The sequence below is a fragment of the Poeciliopsis prolifica genome, unplaced genomic scaffold, assembly GCF_027474105.1.
Source record: "Poeciliopsis prolifica strain line A6 unplaced genomic scaffold, Auburn_PproV2 SCAFFOLD032, whole genome shotgun sequence".
Taxonomy (NCBI): domain Eukaryota; kingdom Metazoa; phylum Chordata; class Actinopteri; order Cyprinodontiformes; family Poeciliidae; genus Poeciliopsis; species Poeciliopsis prolifica.
The window spans coordinates 3,271,442-3,284,063 of record NW_026562407.1 but is presented as its reverse complement, the minus strand read 5'-3'; the positions used below and the strand labels follow the sequence as shown (position 1 = coordinate 3,284,063).

Here is a 12,622-nt window from a genome sequence, read left to right as displayed (position 1 = left end):
CACAGAATATCCCTCGGAAGGCTGTGTTTTTGTGTAGTGTTTAATTTGCCCTCTGACCAGATGGCCTCTGAGCCGCCACATTTGCTCTCATGTGACAGAGGCCGGCTTCAGCAAAGCCGAGCTGGAATTTTAAAAAGGTCGCCGGACACACAGGAATTGTCACTCACTCAGCCGGTCGCTCCCTGGGAAGATATCTAAGCAGCCGCTCGTCCGTCATCGCGCTCCTCTCCCGACTCTCTGAGCTGTCGAGACATTCTTTGAAGTCCATCAAAGGGAGCTCCGGAGTTCAAGGCTGAATCGCAACCCGGCGTTTCAACTCATTAACGCAACACCAGCCTCAAGTTCAAGTGTAAAAAATGCTTTAAAAAAAAAAAAAAACGTGGACGTACCCAGGCAAAGGAAGCATATAAATAATTATGTGTGTGTTTTTTTTCCCTTCCTTTTACTGAATTAAAGCCAAAATTATTGAATAATTGATCGACAGGGTGGCAGACTAGCTCTGCAAAACCCGCGCCGCGCCAAGAGGGACGGCCAGCGGGTTGTGGGGCCGTCCTAACCAGCGAATCGAGAAACGAAACAACAAAAACAATGATCTGGTATTCAGTGTCCTCGGGCCGGACGCATTCCTCCACAAACAGCCCGGCGTGGGTAGCAGCGGGCAGGGGCCGCTGCCAACGCTGCCAGTGGGCTGCCAGGGCGGAGGCTGGCGGATCGGATCGTGCCAGTGGTGAACCTCAGACCACAACAGACGGCGCCACACACTCCATCTTCTCATCCACTCCAAACCGACCGAGCGCTCGAGTGGCAGGCGGCCTGACGGGCCACACACTGGTGCGAGGATGGGTGGCGAACCCCTTTTGTTCTGTAAACACAGGCACGGCCTCCCCTGAAACAATATCCTTCACCTCAACCGCAGCGGGGAAAATATCACCTTTTCCACCGTAAATCATTATCAGAGGAAACGGAAGAGAGTTTTACTGCTGGGTCTTTCTCTGCACAGTGTTTTTGGGGGGGATTTCTAATGTACTCAGCATGAAAAGATTTCACCATATAGAGTTTTACGATAATCCGTCTAAGTTCTTTATGCCTTAAATCCAAGGAACCAGACCTGCTGGCAGTTTTTCAAATCGATCTTGACGCTGCAAAAACACAAAATCCCACCAAAACGTTTTGCTAAAATATTTTAGCACGCTTGAAATAAGACTTTACTGACTTATAAATGCGTTTTCAGCAAGATATAGGAGCTTATTTTAAGTGAGGAAATGCTTAATATTGATGAAAATGTACTGGTTCCACTCAAATATTATTTCACTTATTAAATATTATTTCCAATGTTATAAATCCACAAGTGAAACTAGTATTTGATAATCATTATTAAGGATTTACTGACTTAAAACAAGATCAAGTATGGAAAAAAATATTATTTGTATGTTTTTTTTTAGTCTTATTTCAACTGTACTAAGATATTTGCACCAGAAACTAGATCAAAACGTCTTGGTATAATTTTTCATATTGTGAAAGTAACGTTTTGTTGAATATAATAGAAGAAGAAAGCATAGACTGGACTTCAGTTGATCCTCTCCTGAAACATCTTGTTGGTGATAAGATACTATAATTGACTTTAAAACAGAGTTATGTTTTGTATTTATCATAGATTCAGTTAAATAAATGGGAATAAATCTTATTTTTGTGCCAGGATGTTGGTAGCAAAAGGCGTTAAGGATGAACCGGCTTAAACTATTAAATAAAACACATCACTGTGGATAATAGACAGAAAATGAATGAGACAGAAAATGAATGAAACAGAATCTAGAGAAATACTTAAAAATACATAGAAAACCTGCAGAATTCTTCAGGATCAGGAAAACCTTAAGAAACTTAAGATCATTCTGGACAAAAACGAACAAATGAGCAATAACTGAAGCACTTAAAGTTTCCTGAGCATCTTCTCCACATGCAGGGGCTTTAGCAGCACTCAGTAAATACCAAACACCTTGGACTAAAAAAACAGACACTCCACCAATCATGGTCTGTGTAATAAATCACCTGCTTCTAGATGCAAGCATGGAGATGCATCTCTCAACCAGATAGCAGAGTAACCTTGAGCTATTTTGTTTTTTTGTGTGTGTGTGTGTGTCCTCTTCAGTGCCAATCACCCACGGCGCAGCGGTACCCTTCACCATGGCGGACATGCCCAGCCAGCCCTACTATCATGACCTGAACTCCAGCGTGGCACTACAACGCTCCCTGTCCTCCCCGCCTGGCAGGTCAGTGGGACGCCAGCGAAGCACAATTATCAGACAAAGTTTCTTTTTCAAGCATCCTCTCTTGCTGCTCCATATAGTTGACTTTGCTTGCTGTCGTCTTAGGAATTGAAAACGTTCTCCATCGTAAAAAATAAAAAATAAAAAAAATATTTAAATTTATTTTAGTTTTTTTTGTCCTGTATTGTCCTAGTTTAGCCTCTTTGCTAAGTTTAATTTAGAGAAATTTATCTTGCATTAATTTTACTTTATATTAAATCACCCACATTTCTTTAAATTATATTCAATAAATTTGAATATTGCTCAAAGGTTTGTGTTTCAGTACCTCAATTCACTTTATACAGACGACTGTAATTTTATACCTGCTGTTTTTTAGTCTTCATTTCCAGGTTGTGATGATTTTCTGCTTGCAAGTAAGATTAGAAAATGATAACAGACTAATAAAATGTGGGCTTAATGAATGTATGTTTATTACCTCTGGAGCTTTAATCTGACAAATAAGCTTTTTATTTATTGTAAATTATTTCGGCTTAGTTTGGCTTTCGGTAGTTTTGAGTATTTGAGCTACATTTTTCTAATCTTATGTTTGCTCAATTTAAGTTATTTTCCCATAGATCAGTATATCTGAGCATAGATTAACTGATTTGCAACAAGTTGATTTGTTGTAAATTAACTTAGCTTTGCAGACCTTTTTATTTTTTCATTTTAAGTTAGCATCGCTCCTTTTTAGTGTAGTTTAGTTGAACCAGTTGAAATTCATTTAACTAAAATAACTTAAGTCTGATTTTATGTAATTACTGAGCTTCTATTATTTCAGTTTATTATAGATTATATTATTTTAAATTAGCACGTCTTACTATAGCTAACATAATTTGTCCTTTGTCAGCTTAACTTGTTTCACAACATGCAAATACATTGACATGGTTGTTGATTTTATAAAGGCAGAAAATAAATATTAGCACCTGTTTCAATTGATATGATTTGTGATGCATAAAACAAATGATTGCATCAAGTAATAAACCTGACTTTGCTCAGCAAAAGGCCCAAAACCAACATGGAGGAGAACATGGACACCAGCCCGACGGGACCCGACTTCTACTCGTCACCCAGCTCCCCAGCCAGCAGCCGGGCGAACTGGCACGACAGAGACGGAGGTGATTTTCACTTTTTATTTACTTCCAGCTGCTTCATCTGGTGGTCAAATGTCAGACTGCAACTTCACCACTTCCCAGTTGCTGCTGATGGCTTGCATTACGATCATTATGACCCTCAGCCGTCCAGCCGTCAGCCATTTTAGCAACGCTTTCTGCCTCCTTCACCGTCTGAACAACTTGCAGAACTGGCACGTTGTCTGAGTCTTGTCTGTCAATCTGCGGCCTTTTGTTGTTCCTTCTGGAAACCCAAAAAGCTGCCAAACAAATGATTTAAGAATAATTGGGTCGTCTTATGTTACGACTTCATCAGGCGAAGCCTTCCTGACTCACGAGATGTGTGTTTCAAGATCTTATCACAGCCAAACTATTTTCATGGCATGCAAAAATATTAAAAATGACTCGGTGTGTGTTTTCCTTGGTAAATAAAGTCAGACAACCGCGTTCCAAGCTGCTCTGCATGAATCTTTCTACTGACTGTAACAAATCATCTTCAAGAACGTACTCAGTAGATGGTTCTAAATTTGAAAAGTAATGGCAATGACGGCAAAAAGTGAAGCAAATACTTTGTCAGAAAGCCCATCAACAGCTGTGCAAAAGTTTCAGACAATCTGAGTTCTTTGAATGCTATCTGTGTTACGCAGAACCGGATCCCTCATGAATTGTTGAATAAAGGCAGGATGGATTCCTGTTTCCATTTCTTTTTCCCTAATATTTTCTTCTCACCATCTGAATGTTGCAGTTAAGAAAACAAAAACCCGGATCTGTTATTGTCCAGTTTTACTGATCCTGGGTGGATTGTGACATTAGCTGCTTTCAGCCGTCTATTGAAAAGTTTAATGTCTGTACTGTGGACGTAAGCAGTAATTATTTGTCCTTCTGCTCTGGAGCACAGAGGACTCTTTGCTGATTCGAAATTACTCGCAGAAAATTCGCTCATCATCAAATTTTTACATATAATATCCTAAATATTGAAAAGAAAGTTCAACTTGGGAAATAGTTGAAAAAACAATCCAGGATCGACGTTTGTTTTCCTCGCTGCTGATTGACTGAAGCGTCAGGAGCGGAGATAAGAAAATCTCTGGATGTTTGCGTTTGTAGATGTGCTAACATGTATTACTACTGCAAGTATTCATGCATTTTATAGTATAATTGGGGATTTAACTGTTAAAATAGGCAGTTGAGCATTTCTAGAAACTTTAGCTTATATTAACATGCCCACATTTTTTAAATTTATGTTCAATAAATTTGAATATTACTCAAAAGTTTGTGTCTCTTAGTGAAACACATTATATAGATTTCTCTAATGAAGATCTGTTCATCATTCCCACCCTTTATTCACTCCTGTCTACATCTTTTAGTCGTATTTTACCCGTAAGAGCAGGTAAGAGGCGTCTTGGTCCAACTGCGACACATGAAATCATTGGAAATAAAGCCCATATTTTCTTTCCTCTCCCTGCACAGTGGTTTTTAGCTCCGGTTTGAACCCAGACCACCTCCTTTTTTTAATTCAATATAATCAGTGGGGAGGCTGCGAGAGGAAAACACCAGATGACACACAGGAGACGCAGCAGTGGTGGGATTCAGCCGCAGCCGCAATGTGGGTACACGAAATTCTAGCGTGTCCCTCTGCACAAGGCCCGAGAGCATTGCACTGCGTAAACTTAGACACTTGGGGTGAGGAGGAAGGGAATGAAGTGGGTAGGAAACTCTCCAAAGACAGCCATTACTCTGTCAAGAGAGAATAAATGAGAAGTGGGCCGATATTAAACCCATATGAGTCCTCCGAAGTGCCAAGGATTTCATTTCTTTCACGTGGTTGTCGTTCAGGCTCTCTGGTAGTGCTCTGGTCTGGGAAAGCACTGAAACGTCGGGGTTTATTACACACCAGCACACATTTACTCAGCCAGTACAAAACAAATCAGTCCTTTAAACATGACTAATAAAGTTTCAAGGCAACGGCGCTTCTTTAACTATTCAAAGGATTAATTAATTGCTGTAATTTACTGCATCGCCTTTTTTCTCATCCTCGAACGTCTCCTCTAAGGTATTTCTCCTCTTCTTCGACTGGGACATAAAATGTATCTCCTCTCCAAAATCAGGCTGGGAAATCCCCTTCAATTCCCGCCACCTCTCCTCCTTGGAGATAACAAAGTTTTCCTGTTGCTTGTCCGGGACTAGAGGCTTTCCCCGCCTCTAGTCAATTCAGGGAAGGAAGTTTAATGGATTTAAATGAGAAATAACTTAAATCCCCTTCCACAAAAAAACCCCATCGTTTTCTGCAAGAAAAGAGGGAGATGATGTGAAAGTTACACGAGTGTTCGTCGTGGAAAAGGCAGAAGAAGACACAGGCCTCTGCCTCTCGCATCCATTTGTCATCACGTTCCCTTCAGACTCCACGTCTCAGCATGGAAAATTGAAAACCGCGCAGCCGTGACAGCAGAGCGTCGCTCGTAAAACCGAGGAGCCGCAATAATGAACAGCTAGCGTGTTGTTTTGTTTGTTTGTTTGTTTGTTTTGTGCACACACGTTCTGTCGCTAGCAGCAAACGAACTTCCTGGATAATTTCTCAGGGAATCACAGAGAGTGTTGCTCTCTGCTGAAGATTAAGTGAAGGTCTTAAAAGTTTTAAATCCTATGTGGGTCACTTTAATCATCTCACTCTGACATGATAAAAGACTTGGTTTTTTAAGTTATTGAGGAGTTGAGGAGTTCTGGTGATTTATTATGATTCCAGAAATTGTATGGGATTTCCCCTCAGGGAGGAGATTATTTTCCAAATGCATTTTTCATTGTGTTCTGCGTTTCCTTTTTATTACATGAAGCCCTCAGGATCAAATTCAACCTCGTTTTAAACATTTTTTCATTAAATGAGGCATTAGGATAAACCTTTCAGGAATTACCTGATTAATTTGCAGCAATAATCCGAAATCTTGTGCATCGTGTTGTGGTAATCGTGTCCCTTTGTCTCTGTTGGTGCATTTGGAAGCAAAACGCCACGACTGGATTTGCATTGATCAGGGTTTTTCTGGCCGATGCCAATTATCGGGTCTCAAATGGCAAATTTCATTCTGAAGCACTTTAAAAAAAACAATGAAAATTGACCCCAGGAACTTCATGATGCAGCCGAAAAAGCAAGATCTGATCAGCCACCTTTAATGTTGATTTTTGTCCGATACATTAGAAAGTGCTGTAGGCTTCATGATAAAGTCAAAAGGTTTGAATTCAAGAAAAATACTGAGAGCTCTTTGTTATTCTGCCAATCACCAATCAGGGCCGATCAGGAAAAAATTGGTCCGGCTTTTCTTAAAAGACTCGTCATATTAAAAATGGTATTTATTTAATCAAAGTGAGGTTTGAAGGATTAGAAAATTTGAAAACATACAACAGATATATGTAGATTGACATGCTAAATCTAGAAATTGGAACTGAAATAAAAATATCCAGCTGTTTCTTACACATCTAGCAGAAAATAAAACCCTTTAATTTTATTATACTCAAAAAACATACAAGCTGTACAACCTCTGCATCTCCTATAACTATCAAGAGGAGTCGGACACGGTTTCAGTGACATGCATGGTTTCGTTTTGCTTTCCTCTGCCAGCAGAGATGTCCTCTCCCACTATGAAGAAGCCAGAAAAGCCGCTGTTCAGTCCCACCTCCCCGCAGGACTCCTCACCGCGACTCAGCACTTTCTCTCAGTCTCACCACCCGGGCCTATCAGGTGTGGGACACAGTGGTGAGTCACAGCGCACTTTTTCTTCATGAGGTAAACATAAATAAATAAATCCGCGCAAACCTAAGCTTGCGGTCATTATAGAAAGTACTCCCTCCTCGCTCTTGGATCTCAACCAGGTTGTAACGTCACTTCAAGCTCAAGTGTATCAACAGTTTTTTTAGTGCTGTCGTTATTTAAATAACCAGGCTGGGATTGAAAAACTGCGAGTGGGAGGAAAGAGTACCTCTGGATTTACGAGCTAATCGAAACGCTTCGCTATTGATCTTCTGTAAGTTTGACCTCCTCCATAAAATTAGGAGTTTTGGCTTTTCGCTGGTCCAGAGCAGAAAAGACTGCTCTGCAGTTACTTCAGAGAAGCAAATTCACATCTCCAGTCAATGACGGCTTGGACGGATACTTCCAAACAATTTGAAATCCGCCCTTGTAAAGAGAGAAAAAAAATAACTTTTCAGAAGTGGAAAGCATTTAGGAGAGCTGTCAATCTTTTCCAGAATGGAGCAAAAGCTACATTTTACACTATTAGCCTCAGTTAGCAGGTTAAATGCCAAAGTTCGTGTCAAAATAAATTGGAAATGAAACCCAACAGATGCAACTTGTTTGGAAATGTTGGCAGGAGAAAGAGAAAAAGATGACAGGACAGAAGTTGCATTGAAATGACTAACAGCCCATCTGCAAGTCTAGAATGATATATTATTATGGAGAAACTCTATGCGTCCACCATGACTGTGCACCAATGTCTGCAGCAGAATGGCTCAAAAAGAAAAGGATGACAGTCCAGACAAAGTCCAGATGAAAATACTAAAGAGAGTGAGACATCAATGAACTGAAAGACTGTTGTTAAGAATAGATCTGACTTCAACGTCAACTCATTGGTCTTAAATGTGGCTCCAAAAGCTGTTAACCCGCTGAGTGAACACTAGGCTTTAAAGAGAGCCTCGTTTTATCTGAACCCTCTCCTCTCTCTCCGTCTTCCCTGTCTGTGTGCTTTTCCCCACAGTTATATCATCGAGGAGCCCCCCTTCACACTCGCCCCTGCAGTTCTCCGCCTCGGCCATCCTGCCTCCGGCGCCGTCGTCCTACTTCTCGCACCCCACCATACGCTACCCGCCTCACCTCAACCCCGCCGATCCCCTCAAGAGCTACGTGCCGTCGTACGACCCGTCCAGCCCACAGAGCAGCCAGGTCGGTCTCTTTCTGTGTGTCTGCAGGTTTAAAGTATTAGTATGGGCTTACTCACCGAGCCTCCAGCCTTTGTTCTTTATCTTGTTGGGCTCTGACCTCGAGAGATTAAAGATAAGATAAATTACGGCTCGCAGTATTTCACTAATGCCTTCAAGGTGCGCTTGGAAGTTGGGAATATGTTCTTGTTTTGCTTAAATTTCCGAAATTAAAAGACATTCCTGTTAGTTATTGCAAAAGTATTCGCACCCCTTGAACGTTTTCAGGTGGTGTCCCTTTACAACACACGTGTCAAACTCAAATCAAAGTAGTTTTTATCTGTTTACCGCCAAATTACGTCAATCAGTCGCCCCACTTTCTTAGGAATTATCATGGAAATTCACGCAAAATCAATAAATCCCTGCACTTTTTTGTGCTAATGCATCATTTCTGGCAAAAATGGTGAAAAGTATTGGATTTAAGTGACTGTTTACTCCAGCTCATAGGGGGATGTGTTTATTACTTCTACTAAACATCTGCCTGAGCCTTACTTGAGTTATAATCCATAACCATGTGGCGAACAATAAAAAAGTCGCATTCGCCATCATACATAAGTGCAAATATTTCTGAATTAGTCCCACAAACACTTTGATTTTCACTGCAAAAAATGATTTTATGTGATTTAAAAATACAACCATTCTCATTTAACTGCAATAATTGCCAAGTGAATGAAAACAGAAATCTGAAATGTGCGGCATGCACGTGTGTTTTGCACGATGCTTTTGGAAGATGGATGCAGTAAATTGTTGTTGCTGTTTTATCTGATAAAGATGTACGATAATGCAAAACTCTCAGGTTTGAAGAATTCGGATAAAATAATTAAAAGATTTAAAAAAAATTCTCAATGCCGTTATTACTTCACTCTACAAAGTATGATGACAAGAGAAGGCAGGTTTGAGTTAAGCCAATCGAGTCTAAGATACCATTAAAGGCCACATTTAGGCAGTGTCTTTATGACACTTGTTTTAAATTGTTACTGAATTGAACTGAATTAAACACAAAATGTTAAATATTCAGTGGGATCTACCTGCGGTAGAATGGACTAGTCAAAGTCCAGAGCTGCACCTAATTAAGAATCTGCGGCACAACTTGAAAACTGACGTTCAGAGATGATCTCCATCCAATCTGCCTGAACTTCGCGAGCAGAAGTTTATTTTCTGGATGTGAAAACCGTCCAGAACCTTAAAGCCGCAGCGGCAACAAAAGGTGGCTCTTCAAGCATCAGCACATTTTCGGAAAACAAAAAGTGTGAAGTGATGTATGGTTTTCCTTCCACTTCCCAACGACGCTCTTTGTGTTTGTCTGTCACATAAAAATCCAAATAAAACGCGGCAAAGTTCTTGAAACGCGGCAGAATGTGAGTGAGATCAAGGGTTTCAAATGCTGCTGAAAGTCACTGTCACTGAGTATAATTGGTTAAAGACACTCTCATAAATCCCCACTGCACAGACTATTAATCTGCTGTAATTTACACCGAGTTATGATAATAACTAAGACGATTATAAACCCTTGAATGTTTTTGTCCATATATTTTCAACATGACATAACACTCGGGGCAAAAGGTTATAATACACTTGGAGCCTTATGTTTGCAGTTAATTTAAAGGGAAACAACAACCGCATGACTCCATAAAAATTTTTAAAAAATCAGCCAAACTCTTGCGACTGCAGTCACATGTGTGACACGCAAATCCCCATCAGGACTCGGCTGTAAATCAGACGGCTTTCTGCGCTTTTGTGCGTTTCGGCGAACACAGTGCGGGCCAATGTGCGCCGCGAGCGAGCGAGCAAGAGAGAGAGAGAGCGAGCCCGGCGTCTCTATAGACGAGAAAAGCCGTGTGATATTTATGTGAGTTTTATTTCCCGGCTGTTCTCACTGTAAACAAAAGCCTCGTAGACGGCTCCATCTCCAGAACGGCGGGGCCGGAGGTGGGGGTGTTGCTCCAGAGAGGGGGAAAAAAAAAAAAAAAACCCACGGGGAATGATAAAGGTTGTAAATATTTGCCGTTGCCGGGGCCGTGCTCTTGTGCAGAATTAACTGGCCCTCTGCTGGGGTTCTGGAGAAAGCAGAGCTGGAAGACCAGTGGGGGGGATGCAGGAGGTGGAGGGGGGTTCTGCAAATAACACAGCGCTTATAATCCCATGGACGAGTGCCAGAATGTTTTATGCTTGCTTTAACGCAGATTATATTACACTCTAATTAAACATTCTATTCACGACGAAGGGAACCCTGCGGATTCGATTCTTCTCCGAAAAGGCCTGGTTGAGTTTTGAACTCGGGTCGGCCCCGGAGTGAACGGCCCAGACAGTCTCCAACCGTCTCAAAGAGCAGCTCCCACTTGCTTCCTTTATGCAACGCTCCCCCACCCCTCTTATATATAGTCCCTCCATAGCGGCGCATTCAGACCATTGTAGCGGGTCTAGCCGCAGTCCTCTCTGGCTTTTCACGCCCCTCGTCCTCCTAAAGTCCATTTAATCATTGTGAGGAATGATGTAGGAAATCCATTGTCGCTTACAGCCCCCCACTCCTTCAGCTCTTTCTGGGTATTAGTAATAACTGTGACAAGACAGCAAATGAAAGGGCTGAAATCTTGAAGCGAAAGTGTTTCAGCTGCTTTTAGTTGGGCATTTTAATTCTGTCGGGTCGCTTAAATAACCCGGGCGAGCCGTTTTGTTAAAATGCAGTGGCATGCTCGTCTTATTTTATTGAGATTGGGCCAAGAGCGCGTTTACAAGCAGAGCCTGGGCTTGTAACCATAAGTCACTGTGCAGAGGATGTCCTCTCGTAATGTTATGGGTTTTGTTAGGAGACAAAACGAGTGCAGTCCTGCCATGTTTATGGTGACGGTACGGCTTCTTGATGCTGAGGTCATAACCCGCTTCGCCGCGCATCATCAGCTAAACGAACGCAGAGCAAGTTATGGAGCTGTGAAGACGTTGTTTGGTTTCGCTTTTGTTTGTTTTTTTCATCGCACTTAAACGTTTTATACCATCAGACTCATTTTTTACATCGGGTATGTTAGACCTGAGGAAATACAAACTGCATGTTGTAACCGGTTGTGCCACTCTTGCCATTAAGTGTTTACAATAACTGGTGGTGAGTTTTTCACATTCCTGCGGAGGAATGTTGGCCCAATCTTCTTTCCACAACTGTTTTAGCTCAGGCGTACCGGAAGATTTTCACCCATGAGCAAAGCAGCATCTCAATCTGATTTTGGTTTAGAGAAGATCTAATGATTCGATCAAAAACCAGGCGAAGAAGCAAAGCATTTCTTGACAATCACACCACCACCGTGTTTTCCTGGTCTTTTTTTTTTTTTTTTAGGATGTTTTATTACAGATTGAACAAATTACACATTTTCCAAAAAAGTTCCACACTTGTCGCATCAGTTGACAGAATATTTTTTGCAGAAGTCTAGGAGATTTACTAACATGTTAATATGAAAGACATGCTTTTTGAGATCTCTATGCCTACTTCATCTTGTCAGGCAGGTTCTGTTTAAGTGTTTTAGATAATATTTCAGTGACAATTGTTTATTTAGCTGGTAAAATTTAACTCAGCAGTCCAAAATAAATGCTGATAGGTCTGGGAGCGACATCAACTTCAGCGATTAATCAAAGTTTTGGCTTGTGAAGATAAAATTTTGGGGGATTTTTTTCCACCAATGCTCTCCTTGGGATTCCATGTCCGTCTTGTTTGCAACATCAATTTATTTGGACTTTGACTCCAGGCCAGCTCTATGACACAGTACTAGTTTTGTTTAATTGCCAGAATAAAGTGGTAGTTTTATGAGAACGCTGGCAAAACATTTTAAAACAATTAAAATGAGGAATGTTAAGGAAATACTTAATGCATATCAGCATCAAATTATGAAATAATAGAGCAACGGCTGAGTCAGTTTCAAAGAAAGAACGGCTTTTTTCCTCATAATTTTAAGACATTTTTCTGGTATAATTGCATCTTTACTTTGCTAATATTGTGACTATATTCTTGTAATTAAGCAAAAACATCTCATAACCGACTGTCATGCAACTCCCAGAAGGGATGATTGAAATATTTTCTGTAATTTGTCATAACATTTTTAGAAAAGAAAGCAAGACAAAAAAAAAGAAATCCATTATAAAGGAAAATTGAATTTGGTTTGATTACTTTTTCACACTGGTCCAAGTTGGTTTGCTTCTTTTAAAATGATCATTTAAATAATTGCTATTAAAGATCTGAACCCTCTCAGTGTGAAAATATAAAAAAAA

At 40.7% G+C, this 12,622-nt stretch overlaps 1 protein-coding gene across 5 annotated transcripts in view; it reads left to right on the top strand.

Moving 5' to 3' along the window:
* The window catches only part of LOC129373233 (nuclear factor 1 B-type-like), an 88,970-nt gene that overhangs the window by 56,257 nt on the left and 20,091 nt on the right, over window positions 1–12,622 (top strand). For 3 of the 5 annotated variants that reach the window (XM_055051070.1, XM_055051068.1, XM_055051072.1), the window contains 4 exons: window positions 2,147–2,267; window positions 3,300–3,418; window positions 7,020–7,154; window positions 8,152–8,336. In XM_055051070.1, coding sequence (XP_054907045.1) covers window positions 2,147–2,267; window positions 3,300–3,418; window positions 7,020–7,154; window positions 8,152–8,336 — 560 coding nt within the window. The remainder of the gene's footprint in view (window positions 1–2,146; window positions 2,268–3,299; window positions 3,419–7,019; window positions 7,155–8,151; window positions 8,337–12,622) is intronic. The other 2 variants (XM_055051071.1, XM_055051069.1) reach the window with 1 other exon arrangement.